The sequence below is a fragment of the Haemaphysalis longicornis genome, unplaced genomic scaffold (genome assembly GCF_048455015.1).
Source record: "Haemaphysalis longicornis isolate Haplotype H1 unplaced genomic scaffold, Haemaphysalis longicornis Haplotype H1 scaffold_4, whole genome shotgun sequence".
In the NCBI taxonomy this organism is placed as follows: Eukaryota; Metazoa; Arthropoda; class Arachnida; order Ixodida; family Ixodidae; genus Haemaphysalis; species Haemaphysalis longicornis.
In genome coordinates, this window is record NW_027526361.1 from 121897420 (window position 1) to 121922573 (window position 25154).

At 45.1% G+C, this 25154-nt stretch overlaps 1 protein-coding gene across 1 annotated transcript; it reads left to right on the forward strand.

Annotated features, from left to right (window-relative positions):
• The first annotated feature begins 1772 nt into the window (after positions 1–1772).
• On the forward strand, positions 1773–24102 carry LOC144180545 (uncharacterized). The gene is made up of 7 exons (XM_077708872.1): positions 1773–1997; positions 3487–3652; positions 5581–5703; positions 6541–6713; positions 8330–8489; positions 18489–18638; positions 23701–24102. Exons 1-7 carry the CDS (start codon positions 1979–1981, stop codon positions 23891–23893), a joined length of 984 nt encoding a protein of 327 aa, XP_077564998.1. The 5' UTR covers positions 1773–1978; the 3' UTR covers positions 23894–24102.
• Positions 24103–25154: the final 1052 nt, after the last annotated feature.

Below are 25154 nucleotides of genomic sequence, written 5' to 3' on the forward strand. Positions count from 1 at the left end.
TTTATCGAGAATAAAAGTTCATTCGTGATGCTAGTTGTGCAAAGCAAAGAAACTGCGATCTCAAGTCATTGAAGCACGTTAACGAGAGCGTTGCCCAGCAGTTAGGAGCTTTCCGCGTCGTGCAGTCTTCAACCACCGTCACTTAACCAATCGGTACCTGATTGGAAAACAACAGGAGGTGCCAAGTCTAAGGGAAAAAAATTGCAAGTACCTCGTGAACGTTTTCTAAGAATATTTTCTCTTCTTTACCCAACACTGTATAAGAACTGCAACTTTGGCGGGAATAAACTGTTGTGAAGAGCAAAAATACAAGGCGTATAATCTCAGTTCAGTCCCTACCGTAATTTTGTTATTTAAGTGTGTAAAAACACATATTTTTCGACCTTCACGAAAATCCTCTCCATCTCCATTTTATTTGCTACTACATGCCTTTGAATCAGCTAGCAAAATCCTGCTTTAAATGTCTTTTGCCATTTTTTGGTGCATATTGCGGGCATATTTCTATCACTGCGTTATCGGCGACACACGCATTCTCTGCGTTTGCGATTAGCGGGCCTCACCTGGTGTTGTGACTTACTTCCGCAGTTTTCAGTCATACGAGATAATGATAGCCACTGGTTTCAGAAAGCGATTGACAATCCTTGGTTAGGGAGTGACCGTGGAAAATGTTTGTACAGTTTTAATACACGTCTTTCCTGTCACTCAGTAGTGTCAACCTTAGCAGCCGCAAACACATGACGCTGGGTATTTTTGAAACTAACGTCATGTCATTAGCACAAACCATCCGCTCGCGAAGTTATTGACCAACCTTTGTTGATTTGATGCACGCTTTTTGTTTTCCGTAAAAATTGAGGTAGCCGCTTGGCTGAATTAGCTGTGACATAACCACTATAATATAGATGGTGACATAAGCATGCAGTGTACCTTCAACTGTTCACGACTTTCCAGCAAAACAACATATATACATACATACTGAGGCAGCAGTACAAAAGACCACTAGGGTTACAGCTCGATAAGCATAGCTTTTACCGCAAGGTGTTCCGGCAAGATAAATTGCAAATAGTATAGTAACATTTATTTAACACTCGCGGTGTGGTTTTTCTACACACCTCCGTTATATATGCAATATTGCAGCAAAGCGTTCAGCTTTATTCTAAAATAAATTTTAAAGCAGAATTTTGCTGCGCATTTAAAAACAAAGCAGTATATATCATGGTGCACGGGTGATGCAGGGCGAAAAATGACTGGTTTCTATTTCCAATGTGTTTAAACAATCAATCGACAAACATGAACGCATATCTGATAATTATTCTTTTGTCCACCAAACGATATTTTTAAAGAACAGTGTTTATTTTCGTGGCCAGTTTAGTACCGCAGTTGTGGTTGCACCAAAACACGCTCTGATTGAAACATCTGAAAGTTTTTACGAGTGTACTCTATTTGACCTAAATTCATTTAAAAGGACCACTTTCACAGCCCTGGCGGACGGCTGACCCAAACTAATAAAACATTTCTAAGCTGTTTCATGGCGTCATATTTAGGTTGCATGATAAAGCCTCAAACAAAATCGAGCATAACCAGCCTATTCTGCTAAAGTCCCTTGCGCCTGTTAGATCCTAAAACAACCAGGCCAGTTTGAAAAAGATCTCATTTTTTCTTTCTCATTTGAAATACTTATCAAACTTTACGGTCATGCGGTGTATACACGTATCGTACTGCAGCTGCTGCAGACTTTCAGATTGCACTTGTTCCGCTGCCCTTGTCCGCATAGCAGCTGTTGTCCACATCACCCGGGTGTCTACGGTATCCCACAACAGGCAGTACTCACATTTGACACATCCTGGATCCGTAGACTGGCCTCTAGCGACAGGCATCTCTAAGGCAAAAGTTTAAACAACTTCAATCAGTCCATAGTGTCACCGAAAAAACCCGCCAAATTCAGCGTGGAGATTCTACCTTTGTACAACCACACCAAACGATGGAAATATATGCAAAACGTAAGTACCTGTGTATTGGAAACTCCGGTGATATTTCTGACCTGCCCTTACTTATTTTCGCTTTTTTTTCCAAGCGACAATTCAAGTTAGAATTATTACCGTTATAGTAGTCAACACGCGCTGATTGCGCGGTGAATGCTATAAGCATACAATGACTAAGCATTTATTCTAGCCAAACGTTTAAACAAGACCGATGTTTCATGAAGAATTTGTCAACAGGACTGATATTTTCTTTCAGGACAGTGAAAATGTAGCGAAATTAAGTATTGCATGTAGAAAGACAGTATAGACCCGCGCAACTAATGTGAGCAACATACGACTCCATTGTGTATTTATTTTCTTCCCTAAGACGGATCATCTCGCATGAATTGTCGAAGTTAACCGGAAGCTGAGAATTTTTGGGCGAAGTCACTCCTGGTTGAACGAAAAGAAGATGAATATTTTGTTTGTGCAAACCAACACTAAGCGAATAGTTTTCGCTGCCAAAGTGAGGCAGTTTGACATAAATTATTACCATGCCTTTATTTCAAAGAAAAAACGCCCCCCCCCCCCCAGTAAGAAAACTTGTGAGACCTAGTCTGCTCTGCAGCACACTCTGCCAAAGCATCAAGGTAGCACACTAAAGTTTCTGGCGCGAATGCGACTCCCTTAGTTTCAGAAATGTTTGTCGCCCTCTTTTTCTTATACACTTCTTGTTACGGGCTGTGGTTTCTGATCGCTTCATTAAAAGAAGACTCTTCCAAACAGGTTAGTTTTAGGGACGGTACCAGGGGCTACCGTACGTTATCGGCGCCGCCATGGCAGTACGCGCTTCCCGGTGACAATCACAACGCTTAATTTATATATTATGGACCTAGAAATAAATCTTGAAATCACGAGCACTTCAGCCTACTGCACATCACCAGAATAAAAAATTACAGAAGGAACAATTAGGTTCCTAATTTGAATTTCGGTGCTTATTCAGCCACAGAGGAAATAATAAGATCATCTTCGGTTTCGCTTAGGGGAGTCTTCAGTCCTTTTTTCATTAAAATTAATTTTATTTGAGTTACATGCATTTCACAATTACATAAGAACAAAAGTGTAGAAGAATATTAGTTTTTATTTTAAATGAAGGTCTAATTTAACCTTGAGCTTTCCACGATATAGGCTAGAAATATGTCAAAGAAGGCTGTTAATAAAGCATGCCCGAATCCAACTTTGCGGAACTGTAAAATTTTAGGGTTACTGCTTTGTTTCTCTCTTTCCCAAAAACTAACAACAAAGTTATTCAATGATTTTGTATTAAATACAGCATTATATGGGCACTTGCTCCCACGTAGTAATTTTTCTCAAGGCTTCCTGCAATCGACTATTGAGGAAATAAACAGGTGTGCCAACATTTTTATACATAAAAAAATGCCTAAATACATCGTCTCTGCTGCAGTGCGTGATGAACTATTTTTTGTAATTAACGTTAAATAGTGTGAAATATTCTATTGCCTTCCAGGAATAACAAGCCTACAAGCAGCACTGCTGTTGGTTTGCGTGGTGCTATTTTTCCGGATTGGCTCTACTTCGGAAGGGGTGGCTGTTTCTGGTTTAGACGAAGTGAATACGACGTTGGCAGATGGTTCGGCCGCACAAAGAGAAAATACATCTCATTTACACAGCAGGTAGTGCATTTTATTTCTTATTATGACCTGTGCACAAAGAAAAAAAAGTGTAGTGTCGTATTAGAATCTCGGAAGCAATATATCAGGAAGGCATTCACTATGGTTTACACTGTGTAGTACACGAGCGTTTGGCGCCACCAAAAGCAAAGCACGGAAATACTTGTTTATCTCCACTGCGGTTGTAGCTTTGTGTATGGTTTCACGAGCATGCTATACACCTTGTTTAGGAGATACGTCAGAGTCTAAAAATTGCAAGTCCTAAATTTGCAATGTCATCTGGACAATAGTTCGGTAATCTTCATTAAAGCTTTTAAAAAAGAACCTTTTCCATCTTTTTGTTATACATAATAATTTACGTAGATTTGGGGATTAATTTCGCTAATCTGGTGAAAAAACAGTAAAAAGTGTGAATACCTGCCCAGCGCAGTAAGTTTTAGCGCAATCGACGATCCCACTAGTTATTCAGGATAACCTAGCGGTGTAAATAATATGTTCAACCATCTGCTTTTAACGCCACAGTTCCACTCTACAGTAACTGTGACAAAATTATAATCACTCTATGATATCTGTGACTCTCTTAATTGGTTTTGTCTTTTGAATAGCAATATGGACAGTAAGCATTGTGAATAAAGAAACCCCTGTAATTCAATTTCCTGTGAAGCTACACTGGTACAGTGAACTAGGCTCGCAACCTGTACGCTTCAAAGTAATCCACAGTGTTTTTTGAGGTCGTCGACTTGTACAAGGAAGCAAACATGACTTGCTATGATGCCTGACTGAGAAACTGTATTTGCGAAGATCGGCCACTGAAATCAGAGAAAGGCTCCGTTCTCGCGGTATTTCCCAGCAGAGACCACAATTGTTTTTCGTTAATTGTTGAAAATCCTGGTTTTGACCCCTTTTTTTATCCCTGTGACTGGGGTGTCAAGCCTAGTTCAGTGTTTCTAATAGATTACGTGAAGCTCAAAAACCAGTGCATATATTACGCAGCCCCAACAATAACGTTTAAACTACGGGAACCTAGCAAAATAACAACATTACACATTTAACTGACCATCGTGCAATACTGAGGAATGAACATCATAAGCGTGCAGTGGTATTTGTGAATCCCTAGCCTCTAACGCATGATTTTGTTGCCAGTCACGTGCTAAAGTATAACAAGATCCGGAATAAAACATTCGGAAACATACTTCACTTGCCCAACTCAATAGCTGCTTGCAGGTGCCTTTTAGAAACCAACCCAATCACTCAGAAATCCCTGATTTTCTGTTCAAGATCAAGCTTTGCTTAGGTTCAATACCCATAGGTATACCTGAACTAAGTATTGCGAACACCCGAACAAACCGACCGTGATCAGAGCATGAGAAACAACGCAATAGTGTCATCGTAGTGCGCTGAGTACAGCTTTATTCCGACTACACCATAATTGCTTCTAGGCCGTTTAATCTAATCATAAGCTTTTTGAAACAGGGTAAGCCGTGTGTATAAAAATATTAAATGTGCCATTTTCTCTTTGCCGAGCTGTTCTGAAAAAAATATCAATTCGACAGTTCTGTAAAACAGTACAGAAATATTCTTGTCGCAATATTCGGTGTATAAAAAACTCTGGAACAAATCTACAAGTAAGAAAGCACAAATGTAAGTACACGAGAGGTAGCGCAAATACAGACCCCTTTTAAGTACACGAAGTGAAAGGTCGGTGGCACACAGGTTTAGGCACTCCGTTAGGGTCGACTGGGCGACATATCTCTAGCTGGTTACTAAATTTATCAAGAAAAAGACACAGTGCATTTTTCTGTACTTGAAGTGTGATGGAATAGCTGGTCTTGTATTCCGTACTGCAGGGGTGGGGGTGGCAATGGAAGTAGGAGGAATGGATTGTGATTTATCTGTATTTTTGTCGTGGTTTCATAATGCTCTCTCCATAGCTCACAGCCCGACGTAAGCCACCGCGTGTTCACAGACGTTAACATGGGTGGACACCGTCTGGTGGAGATATTTGAGGACCGGAACACCAGTGAAGTTACTAACTGCAACATTCTGGGAGACGAGTGAGTAGCAAGACTACCATTCTTAGGTGATCGCAACTATGCAGTGTGGTTTAGAGGCGTTGCTATCAATCCTCCTTTCTTTCATTCAGTCGTGCTCGGTCAGCTTCTTGCCTTTTTTATCTTCTTTCTTTTATTTCCTCCTATCTTTATTTATGTTGTTCTTTCATTGTCTATTTCTTTTCTTTCTTCTTTCTTTCCTTGTCTCGTGGTTCCATCAGTTGACGGCCAGTATTTTTCCTTACTTATTTACTTATTTCTTTCTTTCATGTTTTCTATCTTTCTTCTGGTACAATAAATATTTTCTTTTTGTCGTCTTTTCAGCTTCGTGCTTTCTTTCCTTTTTTTCAGTTTCGGTTTTTTCGTCCCACTGCTTACCGTGAAAAATCCTGCACACATGCAGTTACCTTTCGCAAACAAAGTTGTAACTGCTCGTACTTTGTGGACGGTACGACGCTAATACCAAGACGTTCTTGCTTTCAGCGGTGCCTTAACCAAGGGGGAAATGGCTCAGGTTTAACACGTCTAAACATCGTTATCACGAACGAAAGCGAAGACAACGCATACAGTGCTTGCTGAAAGATTGACTTTGCTTGAGATTTTGCCACCTGGCGTCTAGCTGCAAGAAGAGATTCATCGTTTTGCTTGAGCACCAAGCTAAGCGCACACAGCCCAGCTGGTGCGCCATCGATGGGGATGCGCGGGAACCAAACGTCGGCAAAGCAGCCGCTAAATCAGCGATTTCTTGGGCGTGCGCCATGGGTTTTTCTAGTCTTCCTTCCTGCGACGACTTTTCATAAAAAGACTAAACCCATACCAATGTTGTTGTTTTTCCTTCAGGACCCTTATTAAAGAACTCCTGCCAACCATACCGAAAGATGTCCTCAAAGATATAACCACGAGTGAAATGGATAAGTTTGTAGACAAATGTCTAGACCAACCTACAAAGACTGAAGGCTCTTCTTTGTTGGATTTCTTGGAAGAGGCTTTCCACAGCCTCGTAATAGTACCAGGTAACTATGTTTTCCGAGATCAGCATGGCGCGGTTACTCTGTTTTAGTGCGAGCAACATGCACTAAACTCGAACAATTGCCGCCTTCAAAAACGTTTTTGTTATCCTTCTTCCCATATGGGAAAAAAAGAAATGACCTTGATTACAGAGGCCTTCACAAAGCAGCGTCCTTCGGAACCCCTCGAAATAGGATGAGATTTTATCCCTCATGTAGGGTCAGAAATCTGTTTATGTTGCAAATTTGCAACACAGGAAAATCAGCTATAAGAGTGCAGTGCCTGCATGACGTTAACATCTGATATCCTTTTTCCCGTTTCCTTGACTACGCGCCATTTTTGCGTTTGGCTGATCTGTGTCAGTAACCCCTTATCAATTTTTTTCCATGGCTCAAGACTCTTTTGTTGCAGCGACCTCTAAGGTGGGAGATAATCTGCATAACTATTCATATTTACGATGTCTTTGTAAGCCATTTGAAGCGGTTTTTATGTATATATAGCTGAAATTATTAAAGCCATGAACCGTGTTATATGCGTGAATGCTTAATATTTCTTTTTCTATTTACTTCTTTGTTTTTATACCTTTTCCTGTTACATTCCCGCTTTCGGCTGTGTTTGTTCTTGAATGAAAATTTATCCAACACATTGTAACCCTTCCCTTCCCTATGTGTTGTCTTCCGGGCCTTTAGGGTACCTGAACACAAAAAAAAATATGTATGCAAATCACTTCTGCGATCATAAGCCCTCCTGATAAGGACGACTGCTGAGAGTGTAATACGAGAGTTTTAGCTGACCCTCTTTCACGGTCCGCTCCGCTCCGATAGCGAGCGCGAGCGCCATTGCGCATGCGTGGCGCACTCGGCCGCGAACGGCATTGGCTCCGGTTGCGCTGAGCGTGCCACCGATACCGGAGCGGACCGTCGAAAACGGTTAGCTAAAACTCTCTATAATTGGTTGGTGAAATTAACTTGTGGCCAATAAAAGCATGTACAAGGTTTGTTAGATTGCGATTTCAGGTGATGTTGGTTAACAACCTTCCCTTGTAACATGACAAGTAGGTCAAGTCAGGTCAAGCTTATTTGACATCGAAACTCGCCGGTATGTCAGGAGCGCGGACAAGAAGCCAATAGAAGCGGTTAAGGGGTTTGTGCCCCCTAATTATTAGGAAAACAAATGTGTGCCCTTATTCAACTGTGATATAATTTCTAAAGAATTTAGAAAAAAAGTGGGGCTACAAAAATCAACTACACTCTTCTGTTAAACTGAGGAAGGCATTTTATTTGTGAGACGCTGCATGGATGCTTAACGCTTCGGACACTTTGAAAAACCTTACTGAGTGCATTCCTTGCACACCTCTATGCTGCGATTTAATAAAACCACCACAAACTCTCAAGCATAGGTTGTTCACCCAGCAAAGAGGGGATGTTTCAAAAAATATCTAAGTATTAGCACCAGCCTGAATCCATTCGGTAAGAAGAAGATACAATAAGGTATTTCCAACAGCTCAAACAAAAATTGGCAAAGTGAAAATTTGCATGGCCTGTGTTTCAGCTCGGATAACTACTAAACTTGCTTTTGCCTTTACTACCGTACTACCCTGAATATGAGTGACTTTGCGCAGGCACAAAGTGGTGTGGACCTGGTGACATAGCCACAGAGTACGATGACTTGGGAAGTGCCAGAAGCACTGACATGTGCTGCCGAGACCATGATCACTCCTTAGACAACATTCCTGCTTTCGGGAAAAAGCATGGACTGACGAATGTTTTGTTCTACACAATGTAAGGGGTTATAAATTTCTACTATCAAGTCAGAAAACGCACCCACATTTTACGGGAAGCCTGGGGAAATACTTAGTATCAGCCACCTTTTTCCACGTAGTTGTTGTTTCTGCTAAATTTTCGTGTAGTAGCATATCCTCCGCTGAACTGATGCCTAGTTCCATCTTTCTATGTTTCTTTTTCTAGTCTTTAGCTTCTTGCTAAGTTTTGTTTTTACCGCTATATTGTGTGGTTTTTATACTTCGGAAAATATTAGAAAATTGGTGCAAATTATAGTCACTTCTTTTCTACATTTTGGTTAAGGCTGATTCTTGTTTTTAACAACAGAACCTGCTGTTAAAAACGTGTCCCCCATTGCTCTACGGCGCCAGGTGTTCGGCTGGTGACATTTCTACAGTTTTTTACCAACCAGATGATCCATCGCAGCAATGGAGACGTTAGGCCCCACGCACTTTATTGCCCGATTTCCCTAAACCATGTGAAGCGTCGCGTCAATACAGGCGTCAGTGGGCACATGCCCTGCTTTATATGTAATAGGACGTGAGGCCTCGGCCTCAGAGCTTTGACAACCAATGTGGAAGCAAATGCATCACATTCCAGCGATCATAACCTGTGCGTTCCAGTGTCGCATTCATAAGATGTGAACCAACACGTGCACATGTCGGGCCAAGCACCCTGTTCGGGCCCGACAAGAATTTCACGACATATTCATGGTACATCATTTTGCTTCACAGATCTCACCAAACGTGTCGTGTAATGATGAAAAGGTGCTCAGGGATTAAAATTTGAATAGAGTAGTATTGCCGCGAACCATGTATGCGTTTGTTTGTTTATTTATTGTTTGTTTTTACTGCCCGGCGACGCCCGGCTCTGTTATCTGTGTCAAGCGAAGCGCGTCTTGCATTCTTTATTTTTATGCCGCACGGGCTATCTCATTCAGATAAGCAGACTGTTTCGTGTTAACGTCACCAGCCCAGAATAATCTTCTCTGATCTACAATGTTCTGGATGTAAATCGACGGTTCCAGAAACACCGCGCCGAAAGATAAAAGCCTGCAGAGCAGACGCCACAGCATTCCTTTCGACGACACTCTCCAGCGCAAGTCAATTTGTTGACCGCTGCTTCTCCGCCTGTGTATTGTTTTGAGTTGTTAGGGGAGCACAAGTCCGCTCCAATAAACGTGTTTTCCTTGAGGACAACTGCGTCGTCTTCGGCCATGGGACATCTGGTAAGGGTGCGGGGTACGCACCCTGTGTGACGACCTCTGGAAACCGCCAGCACAGTTCAACTAGAACCAGCCTCCGACTGCAAGGATTGCCGCCCGAGTTAGGCCTCCTGCCAGAAAGACACAAGACAACGACTGCTGCAACCACCACCATGGTGCAAGAACCAACGTCGCCAATCCTGCTGCAGCAGCCCCGGGAACCGCCAACATTCCGAGGAGCCCCCACTGAAGACCCGGAGGAATGGTTGGAGAAGCTGGAGCGCGTGCGGATCTTCAACGGGTGGGACGATAAAAAAACCTTCCGGCATGTTTTCTGTTACTTGGAGGATGCAGCTCGACCTTGGTTCGAGAACCACGAGAGCACCTTGACGTGCTGGACGCAATTCAAAAGCGAGTTCCTTGAGACCTTCACGACCGTGGTGAGAAAATAACGAGCTGCGCTTTTACTGGAAACTCGAACGCAACACCCGAAAGAAGGAGTCGTAATCTTCGTTGAGGAAATGAAGCGACTATTTCGTCGTGCGGAACCAGATTATGACGGAAGAAAAGAAACTGAGGTTTTTGATGCGATTTGTAAAGCAAGAACTTTTTGCTTGCCTTGTCCGCAACCCCCCCGCCCCCCCCCCCCCCCCCCCAAAAAAAAAGAAAAATCGGTGGCCGAATTCGTGTCTGAGGCGGCCGCCATGGAGAAGACGTTGCAAATTCGCACGAGGCAGTACGACCCTCCAATCAATGCGCTAGTTGCGGACTCGATCGATGCCGGGGCTCTTAGCTCTGACACACTACGTGAGACAATCCTCGCTGTCGTCAGGGAAGAACTGCGGAAACTCTTCCCAACAACGCCGCAACCCCAAGTTAGATCTATGAGCGATGTGATCCGGGAAGAAATTCAACTCGTTTTGGGGACTTCTACGCCTTCCGATGTACCACGTGAGCCTCAAGCTATGACCTACTCCGCGGCTGTTCTACGATGCCGCCCTGCGCCAACCCGTCATCAAGAAGTCCCGCCGTACCGCCTTCCACTGTCGCCCACCCGACCACTTGCAGGCCAAAACAAGGCGCCGAGGAAGACGGACGTATGGCGAACTGCCGATAATCGTCCGCTGTGCTACCACTGCGCAGAGGCCGATCACATCTATCGTCGCTGCCCGTACAGGAGATTTGGACTGCGTGGTTTCAACGTCGACGCCCCAGCCCCCGACCCGGCCAGCGCCCATCGACGAATAACTGTTCAACACCATCCGAGCACCAGCCCTCTTCAACCGATCACCGTCGCCCTAACCATACCAGCCGCCCAACCGCCGTAGCAATGCTGATTTCGCACGTGGAAGGTCCCCCAGCCCACGCGGGGGAAACTAAAAGCAGTAAATTCTGGAGGTAAAGTTGCACGATCGCGGAAAAATGAAAACCCTCCAACGACAAAACGACTCGCGGAAGACGATGATTCCCGACATGCCCTTTGCCCGACGACCCGATCTAACCCGGACGTGACTCTTGAACACGACGACAACCATACGGCGCGAAGCGTACCCGACTTGACCGAACCTTCCGCTGAGAAGTCGACGACCACGACGCACAGCGCCCGGCCGTCGACACGCACAAGCCGAGATACGACGCCACGACGCACCCGAAACTCGAGGAAAGCAGCGTCCAACGTTCAACTGTCCATCGACGGCTTTGAAGTAGTCACCCTCATAGACCCGGGAACCGACTACTCAGTCATTAGCGGGCCATTTGCGTCTAAGCTGAAGAAAGTTATGACCAGATGGGACGGTCCGCACATTCGCACAGCAGGAGGCCACCTCGTGACGCCAAGTGGAACGTGCACATCGCGCGTCAGCGTAGACGGCACAACGTACCCTGCAACGTTCGTCATTTTGGCTAACTGCTCCCGTGACGTAATTCTCAGAATTGACTTTTTGACGGACAACGGTGCAATAATTGATCTACAGGCCAAGTCTATAACATTTTCCTCCGATCACAGCATGACGCCGGAACCCAACCCCGAAAACCATGCTGCTATCAGGATCGCCAACGATCATGTCACCCTGCCACCCTGCACAAGATTGATGATCAGCGTCTTCTGTGAAGATGTGGTTCCTGACGTCGACACTATCGTAGAGAGTGACCAAAGATTGCTCCTCGACCACGGTGTCTCTGTCGCAAGAGGTATTGCGCGCTTTAAGCAACGCAAATCCCAAGTTCTGGTCATTAATTTCAGCGGGGAATACCAGCATTTAAACAGGGGCGCTGCAATTGCGTACCTCGAAGAAACGCAAGAAGCAAGTGACGTGATCGCGGTTGCCGACTTTGAACGCGCACCCGAAGATACCTTCAAGCTTCCGAATCCCTTCGACGTGAATCCGGCGTTACCCCAATAAGAACGGAAGAAATTAGTGGATTTGCTGAGTCGCTACAGCGAGTGTTTTTCGTCGAACTCAAAACTGCGTCAGACACCTCTAGCGAGGCACCGAATAATAACCGAAGATGGAGCCCGACCTACCCGACAGTCACCATACCGCGTCTCTCCACACGAGCGGGTAGCCATCCGGACTCAAGTCGACGACATGCTTAGAGACGACATTATACAGCCATCGAAAAGCCCCGGGGCTGCACCAGTCGTACGGGTGAAGAAAAAAGACGGCCCATTAAGGTTTAGCGATGACTACCGGCGACTGAACAAAATCACCGAAAAGGACGTGTACCCCTTGCCACGAATCGACGACGCCCTCGACCACCTCTGCCATGCGAAGTATTTCTGATCGATGGATCTGAAGACCGGCTACTGGCAAATTTAGGTGGAGTAGAGAGATCGAGAGAAGACCGCCTTTCTAACCCCGGGCGGCCTATACGAGTTCAAGGTGATGCCGTTTGGGCTGTGCACGGCACCAGCAACGTTTCAAAGAGTCATGGACACTGTGCTAGCTGGCCTGAAGTGGCACACCTGCCTCCTATACCTCGACGGCGTTGTGGTTTTCGGCCGGACTTTCGACGAACACCTTGCAAGGTTGGAGGCTGTACTCGAGGCCATTCGCACGTCGGGGTTAGCACTGAAGCCTGAAAAGTTCCGTTTCGCGTACGAAGAGCTCAAGTTTCTGGGCCACGTCGGGAACGCCGCGGGAGTCCTACCTGACCCGGCAAAAACTTCAGCCATTGCCAACTTCCTAAAGCCGAAAGACAAGAAGGGCGTGCGAAGATTTCTCGGACTGTGCGCATACTACGGGCGCTTCGTCGCAAACTTCGCACGCATGGCAGAACCACTCCCACGCTTGACGAAAGATAGCACCACTTTTAGATGGGAAAACGACCAAGAAAAAGCATTCTGCGAGCTGCACAAACGCCTGCAAAGCCCACCCGTGCTCGCTCATTTCGACGAAAACGCCGAAACGGAAATGCACACGCACGCCAGTGAGATAAACAAAGCGGTTGCGAAAAGCTAATCGCCTATGGAAGCCGTGGTCTGTCAAAGGAGAAGAAAAACTACTCTGCCTTTGAGAAAGAGTACCTGCAATTATATGGGCGATTTCAAAATTTCGCCCATACGTGTATGGAAGACGATTCAAGATTGTTACAGACCACCATGCGCTATGTTGGCTCGCCAATTTGAAGGACCCCTCTGGCCGTCTTGGGCGGTGGAGCTTGCGCTTGCAGGAGTTCGACGTTACAGTCGTCTATAAATCCGGCAGGAAACACTCCGACGCCGACTGCCTGTCGCGCACCCCCGTCGACTTACAACCACAAGACTCTGATGGAGACAGCGCGTTCTTTGGAATGTGACGGAGAGCGACCTAGCCGCCCAGCAGCGTGCCGAACCCGACTTACGCGTCATAATCGACTACCTCGAGGGATGCAACGTCGCCGTTCCTAGGACCTTCAAACGCAGCTTACCAGCATTCAGCCTGAGAAACTCCGTCCTCGTGAAGAAGAATTTCAGCCCCGGTACAAGAACGAATTACCTTCTTGTCATCCCCGCAGACCTTCGTGACGAAATTTTCGAAGCGTGCCACGACGACCCGTCTTCCGGACATCTCGGCACATCCCGCACAATTGGAAAAATCAAGGCGAAGTACTACTGGCCCCGCCTTACATCCGACGTCACCCACTACGCCCGGAGCTGCCGTGACTGCCAGTGACGAAAAACGCCACCGACGAAACCCGCCGGTCGTCAGTCAATCGCCGTCCCATCGAGGCCCTTCAAACAGATTGGAATGGACCTACTGGGCCCGTTCCCTACGTCACGATCTGGGAACAAGTGGATTGTCGTAGCAACAGACTACATGACGCGCTACGCAGCTACCGCCGCTCTTCCGAGGGGGACTGCACAGGAAGTCGCAAAGTTATTCATAAGCCAAGTTGTGCTGCGACATGGAGCCCCTGAAGTTCTAATCACGAACCGCGGAACGGCCTTTACTACGGGACTGATGAACGGAATATTACGCTACAGCAACACGGATCACAGAAGAACGACGGCGTACCACCCACAAACGAGCGGACTAACGGAACGTCTGAACAAGACAATCACAGATATGCTGTCAATGTACGTTGACGTTGAACATAAGAGTTGGGACGAGGTGCTCCCGTATGTCACGTTTGCGTACAACACGGTCCAGGAGGCTACGCAGATGACGCCGTTCCAGCTTGTCGACAGAAGACGTCTGACTACGATGCTTGACGCCATGCTTCCGCATGCAGAAGACGACGCCCTCAACCTCGACGTCCAGCGATACCTTCAGCGTGCTAGGAGGCCCGCCAGCTCGCTCGAGTTCGTACAACGGACCAGCGGCGGGTGGATGCCCGCCGCTGCAACCTCACACGCCGAGACGCCGAGTACCACCCAGATTATTGTGTGTAGGTTTGGACTCCCACCCGACGACGCGGACTCAGTGAGAAGCTTCTGCGACGGTATTTCGGACCGTACCAGATTTTACGACGTATCGGCCAACTTACTTACGAGGTGATCCCCGATGGTGATTCCGGAACATCACGACGACGCACGCGGCCCGAAGTCGTCCACGTGGTTCGCTTGAAACCTTACTATGCAAGATGACGGGCTTTTTTTGTTTGTTTGTTCGGACTGCCTTTTTTTAAGCATCGGGTAGATGCACTCTTAGAGGGGGGGTAATGCCGCGAACCATGTATGCGTTTGTTTGTTTATTTATTGTTTGTTTTTACTGCCCGTCTACGCCCGGCTCTGTTATCTGTGTCAAGCGAAGCGCGCCTTGCATTCTTTATTTTTATGCCGCACGGGCTATCTCATTCAGATAAGCATACTGATTCGTGTTAACGTCACTAGCCGAGAATAATCTTCTCTGATCTACAATGTTCTGTATGTAAATCGGAAGTTCCAGAAACACTCGCGCCGAAAGATAAAAGCCTGCAGAGCAGACGCCACAGCATTCGTATCGACGACACTCCCCAGCGCAAGTCAATTTGTTGACCGCTGCTTCTCCGCCTCTGTAATATTTTGAGTTGTTAGGGGAGCACAAGTTCGCTCCAATAAACTTGTTTTCCTTGAAGACAACTGCGTCGTCTTTGGCCACGTGACAGTATCATCGTAGCACAGACACTTTGTAAGCCCGGCGTTGTCCGTGGAACAGCCAATGCTGCAAAGAGATTCTCCTTCCCCTTGCATTTATGCAAACAGACCTCAACTTTGTGTTAATGGCATAAAACTGATGGGATGCTGCTGGTTGTGTCTCTGAATTGAAGCTAAAAAATGATTATACGCTTCGCATTTTATTGGCGGCGCAGTGCATGGGGCCACAAAAAATCGGCTGAATTTCAGGGAATTATCTACTAATCCGTACCATTCTTAAGCCGCTTGTCCTGAGTGAGAGTTTTTTCCAGCCAAGTTTTTGGATTTTCTAAATCCTCTCTGATGAATTATCTCCATTTACGCTATTATGACGATAAGAAGTGGAACGTTTGTGAAATCTCATTTATTGTGGAAGTGCCATACGGTATAAGGTTTGCCATTTCCCGTGTTTTTTTAATATTTTTTTATTTTTTAGTTTTTCAAATTTTTTGTCGCATCAATTATCTTCATTTGCGTTAATACTTTTAACTTTCCCGAAATCTGCATTATTGAAGAAATGCAAGGCGTTACAAGGTGCGCCACTTTTCGTAATTTTTATATTTTTTATCTGTTTTTAGTTTTCCAAAATTTATTTCAACCAATTATCTCTGTTTACGCTATTATAACGATTACAGGCGGAACTTTCGCGCAATCACCATTATTGTGGAAAGGACATGCATTACACTTTTTTCACATGAAATAATTTTTTTAGTAATTGTCCTAGTTTTTTTATTTAATTTGTTCCGACCAATTATCTACATTCACGTTATTACAACGATTATATTCGGAACTTTTGCGAAAGCTGTAATATTGTGGAAATGCAAGGTGTTACACTGTTCGTCATTGTCCATACTATTTGATATTTTTCTCATTTTTAAAGTTTTTCAAAATTTAGTTCTATCCAATTATTTGAATTACGCTTTTACAACAATTAGAAGTGGAACTTTCGCGAAATCTGCATTATTGTGTAAAGGGCACGTGTTATACGTTTTGCCATTTCCCATAATTTTTCAATATTTTTCTGATTGTTTATATTCTGAAAATTTTGTCCGACCAATTATATTCATTTACGTTATTACAGGGGAACTCTGATAATTAGACGCTCAAGGGACACCGAGAAGGCGTCGTATGATCGAAGTGTCGCACGACCGAGGTGCGGGTAAATGCCGGCTTAGTAGACGGTCTCACGGGATCGGTGGGCTAAGAACGTATTTAAACGATTATATTTAGCCCGTTTTTGCGTGATTTGCGAACCTTTTGCTGAAATCCCAAGTTAAAAAAAAAAGCAATGCCTATGTATTGCCCCCTCCTTTTCATGGCGGCCAGCTAGTCCACCAGCCAAGCGCCGCCTACGGCGGTATTTGTAACAAAGACCGCCAGTCCCGCACCTTGCGCGCGCTAGGTAAGGCCGACGTGGTCAAGCATATTGAGAGGGAAAAAGTGAGTGTGAAACTGCCAAGTCCAAGCGAAACGAACGATAGTACAAGGCGAAAAAAAAACAAAAAAACAGCAGTGCCGTACATGGTGGAGACACGCTTTCAACGTCCCACTTGCTGTCACTTTTGGGTCAAAGTGCTCGACACAAATGCTTTTGTTTCCCACAAGACCCAGTAACGCGAAATAGAGATGATTCAAACTTAGCGAGTAAACCGTGTTGCGGAGAAAATTATGATGTCTTGCTACAGGGACTTGCTGCCACGGCCAGGGAGTAATATACGGGTACGTGTTTCTACCCTTTTTACGGACGCCCGTGAATTGAGGCACTCTAGCAAAGAAAGGAGTGGAGCCACAATGCGGCTTTGAAAGCGTAGAGCAGAGACATAGTGAAAGAGCGTCGTGAAAGGAAGAAACTTGGATCTAGCGGGCGGGGAAAGTGGTTGTTCTGTCATCGGTTGCGTCGTATATGTTTTCACGTTCGTCGGCGTGTCGACAAGAGCTTCAAATTCACTGTCCGCCTGCCACCTGAACTTCTACTTCTCGAGGTTGCCGCACTGCTGCCACGTGGGGCCATCGCAGGTTAACTCCCGCTCACGCCTGCTTGCTAGCGTATGTTCAGCAAGTGTCCGACCCGCCGGCGGACCTTTGACCATCAAGCAGCGTCAAACGGATGTTAACAGTAAAGAAGGACGGCACGACGTGGCGAAGCGGTGTAATATATGTGAGAAACGCGGTTTATCCGTACCGGGGCCCGTCGTATGAAGCCGACCGCGCGCACCCGAGCGTGATATCGTGGGGGTTTTTAATGCATTGTTTCCATGGGGAGTTCGCCGAGACTGCGGTTATGCGTCGTAAAAAGCGGGTCGTCGTAAGTCCGGGGGATGCATCAGCGGGGTTTCACAAAATAACCCTTACATTTCGAACTTTCGGCCTATCAGCATTACTTTGGAAATGCAGGGCGTCACACGGTTTATCATTTTCCAAAATAAGTCCATATTTATCTTATTTCTTTAGTTTTTTTCAAATTTCGCTCGATAAATAATCTGTATTTACACTTTTATAACGATTACGGTTGGAACTTTCGCGAAATATGCATTGCTGTGGAAATTGCATGGTTTATACGTTTGGCCATTTTCCGCATTTTTTATTATTTTTCTAAATTTTTAGCTTTTCAACTTTTGTCCGACTTGTGCGTTTGGTCCGAACTCTCCATTTCTGTTGTTATAACGACTACATTTGTAACTTCGGCGAAATCTGCATTATTTTGGAAATTGAGGATGTTACACAGTTCGCCATTATCCAAAATTATTTTATATTTTTCTTAATCTTTATATTTCAAAATTTCGTTCGACCAATTGTACCCATTTGCGCTATTATAAATATTTTAGGTGGGACTTTCGCGAACTCGGCATTGTTGTGTAAATGCATTATCCGTATTTTTGCATTCTTTTTTTTTATACGACCAGTTATCTCTATTTCCGCCATTACAGCGGTTACAAATAGACTTCAACGATATTTGCTTTTTTGTGGCCATGCAGGGTGTTTCATAGTCCTGGATGCCGTGGTACCCAGCAAAGAATGCTACGCATTAATATGACTGTATAATTAGCTCCTAGTGCTCGAAAAACGACAAAATTAACGTGCCGTGGCGGATAATCTCTGTTACCAGATTTTGTATAATTCTATGCTCTTGAGGAAAGAAGTTGCGCGCTCTTGTGCCACCAACATGGCGTGTAATTTACTATTTTGCCCTTTATTCCAGGACGAATTGCGCTGATGACCGCCAGTTTTTCAATTGCCTTTTGAATGACAGCAGCCCCCTTTCTGTGGTGGTCGGTATCGGCTACTTTGATGTGCTTAAAACAAGGTGCTTCGAATTCGGCTATCACACGAAGTGCATCAAGTTTAACCCGTAAGATACTTTAAGTTTGTTTCCAAAGTCCTATGATGTTTTTGTAACTGTAGCTGCTGAAGAGATCTCCAACTAAATTGTCATAGGTTACAATCATGTAAATCTATAGCGGTAGGAAGACAGCTACTGCTTATAGTGACCTTTAAAAACTAGACGCTACATACTCATGACGTCGTGTAAAAGCACCAGGTTTTGCTTAAGATTTTTGTACGTTATATGCTACCTCCACCCGGTAGATGCTTTTTTAGGAAATACAAACAATGATAAGTATCTGAAAGAAAATCCAGCTATTTAAAGAGTGGTAATGCATTGTCAGGGCAAAAGCATGAATGTCCAGCTATTACTTGAGAAGCATTGTTTCGCCTCGCGATGTCGAATGGCTTTGCAATCTTGGCGCTGAAAATGCCTTGCTTTACTGTCGAATTTAACGCCTTAGGATGGCTTCGATCTGTTTTCTACCCGTTGCGCCGCTGCTCGGTCATGCGTTCGGATAAATGGAGGCTTGACCACTCCAATAAATTTCGGTACTTGTTCATTCCTTCTCTTTATGAAAGGTATACTAGTGGAGCCAACCTCCTTCATTTTTCTCCGACCTTAAGGTGCCCTGCAAAACTTTAGATAAACGATTTCACTCTTCTCTTCGCGTTTTGAAGCACTGCAAAAGCTACAGTTATCGCCAGCACGAAGCGGCACTACGTGATTTGCCCGTCGCACCAGATACGCCTTCCGTTTGTGCTTTATTGTTGTGGCTTTTTTTTTAAGTCCCTATCGAAAAGCGTTCATTGATACAGCTGAATGAAAACCGGCCGATGGCCGCTACATGGCCTCATTGACGTACTTCAGGCTGTCGAAGAACGTGAACACCGGGAGGATGAGAAAAATCTCTTGAGCGAGTTTTCAAATTATCTAATGAGCATAAGCGGTAATTTTTGGCTGAAGTACTTTGCGACCCCGTAATCTAACTGCTGGGTGTGTTTGGTGTATACGTACTGCAAGCATTTAAGATTTCAGAAGAGTTTAAAAGAAGTGTTGCAGGGTCCCTTTAAAATTGGCGTTTGAAGAGGCTCGTATACGGGCAGTTTTAGAGCAAAGCTGTAAATGGATAATCCAACAAAAAATACGCCAGTTCTGTGTAAGCATAAAACTCATCTCACGCAATCCCACGGGCAAGCCTGAAAAAAACACCGGGTTGGAGAGGACTTTGAAGCCGTGGGAGAGAGATTGGTTTGGTTTATAGTTGACGTAGCTATGCTATTGAATCTTACCACGCTGGGAAGTGGGGAAGCCGCACTGGAGGGAGCGAAAAAAATTAATCCCATTAAACTAACTTTCCTGCTGATCCCTTCGCGACGCAGCGTGTGCAATTCTACACGCCATTTTAAGAGCACTTTCGTGAGTTACAATCGCCATCATCCCCACTAGAATCGCTCAGCCAGCATTCGCGCTTGCCTCTCTGCGGCTGGATATGCGAATGCTGGGTGAGCGGTTCAAGTGGGGTACAAGAACACCTACTGAGCGGTTCCAGAACACCTACTTGACACGCCAAATCCTCGACGCGGCAAGCAGGTTTTCTTAATTTTACTTTTTCTTTTAGTTAAAACATTTATTAAAGCAAAGCTGGAGGTGTTATCTTAATATATAAAGGCTACAGATCGCAATAATATGTATACGTTTTCTATTGTAGCAGTGGTTAGGAAACAGTGGTCACGTTTACGATTTCGTGTTTACGATTAGGACACGGTCTAGTTTATTAAATACTTCTGAGATCGAGTTGTTTATGGTTTTTAAGTGAAATCTTGGATATCAAAAACATACAAACGCAGTTTGAAATTTTTCTGACGGCTACATCCTGATGCGAGTCTTAAAGAGTTATATCAAGAAATCAGCAGTTGGATCCAACTTGTTGCAACTTTGCGCTCCAAGGGATTGTTTCTTTGTTCACTGGTCCCGGTTGCACGTCCAAGTATACGACGCACGATAAATTTAGCGCTGATTGAAACAAAGCGACATTAATCCGACAGTGCAGAGGTTTTACTCTCATACAGGATTTAGCGGCTTAACTCCTCTGAACGTACTTCTAGGCCCTGCCGGACAGCATTTATTTCCATCATATCTAAAATCTAAACCGCGGTAATAGAGGGGACGAGGAGCGCCGTGTGTTGTCGGCCCTGGTCCCGTCTATTAGCGGTGCTTTGAATTCAGATAATGTCCACAAACTAGCCTAAATTACCTCTCATTTTCCTGTAGTCACAGCACACGGCGCATATGCATCATGCATGTTGTCTCGTACACCACGCACGTACGAACAGCCTTGCCCGCGTCAGGTGGTTTTTAGAGGAATGGAGTACTTCAGAAGTTTTTGTCTTTTCTGAGATTCCACCGAATAGGAGTACTTTTTAATCAAACAAAGCTGCATGGTGACATAATGATTCTTCGCACCTAGGGAAACAGGATATTGTTTCTTTGACAAAACATAATGTAATTTTGGTTCAAAGTGCTTGAAACTGTTAGGCTGTAAAAAGAATTGCTCTCTGTGACCGTTGTAAGAAATTCCCTTTTTATAGCTAGTCGACTTCATTACGTTAGTGTGTTCAACCAACTTCTACCTAATTTTTCCTGGCGAAGTTACGCGAATTTTTCTAATAGTTTTTTTTTGTAGTAATGGCGCGCAAGTTCCATCACCATTATATCTCTTCCGCACAACACTACTTTGTTTGAATTAAAAGCACAAGGGAAAGTCTCTAAAACGGCACATTAAGCAAAAAAATCAGCTGCCGGCCTCCGTTTTAGAAAAAGATACGAATCGTTCCATTTTATGAGGAGTTCTATATCACTAGTTGTTCCTCGGCGCATGCTTGAGCGAAAAAGCTGGCAAACAGCAACCGCATCCCGAAAAAAAATATGCGGCCATGCACTCTGTACAGATGGTTAACCAGGCAAGCTGTAACGTGCGACCAGGAGTATTATGTATGATGCGTGGCCTACCCATTTTGAAGTAATCTGCAGCCGGTGTTTGTCATAGCCACGTTGACGCTGCTACGGCTGAACTTCTGCGAGGTTCTTCTTCTGCGCTTCTGCGAGGTTCTCTTTTAAGTGCAGAACACTTTGTAGGCTCACCTTGTCGTCTTGGCTCGCTAACGGTCGATGCGACTGCCGTAAACAGGCGGCGCGGCGAGATAATGGACCCAAGTAGGTCCTTCTGCACCGTCGTAAGGGAGTCACGCTGAGGCTCCGAAAACCAGGCGCGCGCGGTTTAACTAGTCACAACCGTTCGAACCTCGTGAACCGCTTGCTGTTGCCATACATCTCCCCGTTATTTAGCGCAAAGAAAACTGCAGGTATATTTCAGGCAAAATTAGCCGAGAAATTACACATTTTAACAGCAAATTTAAATTCTTGTGCTAAATCGCACGCTTCGTGACGTCGGCCACGACGTATCCAGAGCAAGGACTCAAAACTAAAGCTAGTTTGCTCACTAGACCTTCTACCATCTCAGTGGGCCATTTGGTTATCTTTTGTCTTGCGCTTCCAAAGATGGCGCTGAATGCCGCTGAAGTACGTGTTCGAACTTTGTTTTTGCTCGTACTTCTAAACATGCCGTATTTTTATTCCGCTTCACAGTAATCGCTTCCTAAAACATAAGCTATGACTCGAAAAACGTAGTCACGTAAGCGGCCGTGCCGCGTACGTCACGGGGCCAGTAGTGAGTCAGACAAGGCCAGCGCGTCCAACGGTTGTGTTAGGCAGTGTAAGCCGGCAAAGTACCGCACTGGCATGTTCGAAGTTAACGTGTTGGTTAGTTGTTTTCATTGTTTACCCCACCATTATTACTGCTATAAAAAATAAGTATTAAATTTACCCACAAACAGCTCGCTCTTCAAGCTTATAAGTCCTGGCTAACTTGCGTTTGCTTTTGCCAGCCACAGCCAATAGCAAAGCTGCCCATAATGCCTCATTGGTTCAATTGCGGGAAAAGAACTATTCGGTCGGAAGTTCCCTCGCTTTTTTCCTAGATATAGAGCTTATTCGAGTGAAATTTGCGTTAAAAGTGGCGTCAGCAATATTCTAACGAGGCAGTGTTTCGAATTAACTATACTTGTATTTAGTCTTTAGGGCTCCTTAATGGCTTCTTCAACTGTCACGGGAGGCCTTTTTATTGTACATCATCATCATCATCATGTGCTTTCCCATTGTGTAAAGTTGACTTTCCTTAAGTGTATTTTAGGTAAATATACCGCCAGAAGTGAGGCCAAGAAAGCTTTTCTTTTTAAAGTAAAAAGAAAAGATTTTGTCCCATCTGCTTGCTTTTGGCGCTTTCTCACAAATGACGCCGGCCTGTGAGCCAGAAAATCAAGGGAAGTCCGTTTTCTGAACGAGCAGCGGTAACATGGCACACTGACACCACAATTAGGCACGCCCTAAAAATATTACCTCCCCTTTCTTCCTGGTGTGGTCATTTCCATTCCACTTCATTGCCATTTTAGAGTGTAAACTGTGCGTACCCCATTCTTTGAAAAGCCGTCCCTGCTCTTGTTTTCTCGAACAAAAGAACGTGACCGCCGTTGCAAAGCAAACTAGAACACGACTGATTTCGTGTGGGTATTTAAACATGGGTCTACAGGGCCGGAGCCCACGGTACCACGGACTAGGTACCACAGTGGTGACTCAGTACCCTGTCAGAGGCAGTACAAGAGTTATACTAGGTTCATGCCACGTGGCAGATCAGCGTGACGACACGTAAGCGGAACAGGCCATGCTAGCCCTGGAGAGCTCTCATTCTAAAAATCTCTCGCGTGCACTGCGGCCGGACTGCCTGCAAAATGATCCGGGCCAAACGCGAAATCAAATATAAAGAAAGAGACGCAAACATGACGCAAAAAAGTCTGGTAATAGCTAGATTTTCTTCATCAAGGCGTGTAAAACCAGGTAATGGCCCGAGAAAATTTTTTCGCAGCAAGCACGCTGTTACAACAGCTTGTACCTAAACCGATTTGCCATGTTTGTGTTGAATTGCAACGTAAATAGGAACCCTAACTTAACATCCGCTATCTTTCTCTTTCAGCCTGCGCGCACTGCTCTTACAGCTACCTTGCGAAGAGCGTGAAGTTGACACATCGAGACCGGAAGAATGGCACTTTGATGCCTCACCAAGTTTTCTGGATGCCTTCTTTCAGGCAGAACAGCACAAACTGTTGAGCAACCGGAACGCGTCGGAAACAAACAGCCTTCAGGATTCACGAAATTCACGGTGTTAAACGCATTACCAGAAACGAATATATAGTCGGGATTCACATTTCGAGCATTGAAATATAAATAAATATAACATGCGAGTTGCACCAGAATCGAAGTGCGTGAAATGCACTCCGGTGAAGCCAGTAATGCAAGCATGAATTTTAGAAAATAAATGTGAAAAAACACCATAATCCTTAAGGTAAGAATTATTAAAAGAGTCCCCAAAATTTGTTTGATCAACACCGTTACTTTTAGTTGCCACAGTTTTGTGTTTGCCGAAAAGCAAGTGAAACAGACCCACATGCAATTCTGTGTTTAACGTGCACCCTGAAGCTATTCCAGAGGTTGGCAATAGTTGTCCTAGGTGCGAAAATGTATTTGTAAACCATCCAAACAATAAAATATACAATACCATTGTGTCGATAGTTACGTTTTGCGAAGCAAAAAAATGCTAATCTTTTACCACGTAGCCACTTGAATTCTCTCTCAATGAAAATGTCACATGCAACTAGGACGAACCAATGTATGTCACCTAGCTTCCGGAAGGGGCAACTTTGAGCTACAAAATTTGTCTCTTGGACACCCTCGAGCTGAGTAAAAATAACACGCCTGTAACACAGTTTATGTGTTTATTCTTATACAGTATGCGAGAAACCACATATTGAGGCAAGACGAAGGGTGTCGTTCAAAAGAAACGTTGAAGTTTGATTATTGAGCTTTTAAAGGAGTACTGAGACCAACATTTTACTCTTTTTCATTTATTTTATCGATGTTTTGTGGCCTAGAGAACCCAAAATAGCAATCTGAATACTTCAGGTGTAAGGTCCACTTATGAGATTAGCGGCCAGGCACCCGGGCTGCGCGTGAGAACCCGCCGCTCTGTCTAGCGACGTAGCACTGCCAACACTGCGCTGCAGTCGTCGCCAATTCGTCACGGCGTGCACGGGAGACGGACTGTCTGGCCCACCGCATACCACAAAGGTAATCCCCCATTTAGAAAGCCGACAGCGCCGCCGGATTCCGGGAACGTCTGCTAGACGCGCGGAGGTAATGGGATTACCGGCGTCGAGGCGCGCGCCGTGCAAGAAACCATTGTTAAAGCGCCCCCGCCGGCGCAGGGCACGGTCGCCGTCTTTCGCTTTCACCCCGCGAGGTCACCCGCACCTGAACGTCTGCGAGCGAGCCGTTGACCCGAAGATGGCGGCGCCTCATTGAATACTCCGTGGCGTGCTGAGTGACAGCTGTCTACGTGAATTTGGGCACTCCCATACGCGTGTACGAACG

Coding starts and splice junctions, on each gene's coding strand:
- LOC144180545 (XM_077708872.1), top strand. Junction 3,653..5,580: donor ACATCTCATTTACACAGCAG/GTAGTGCATTTT, acceptor CTCTCTCCATAG/CTCACAGCCCGACGTAAGCC. Junction 18,639..23,700: donor AAGTGCATCAAGTTTAACCC/GTAAGATACTTT, acceptor TTTCTCTTTCAG/CCTGCGCGCACTGCTCTTAC.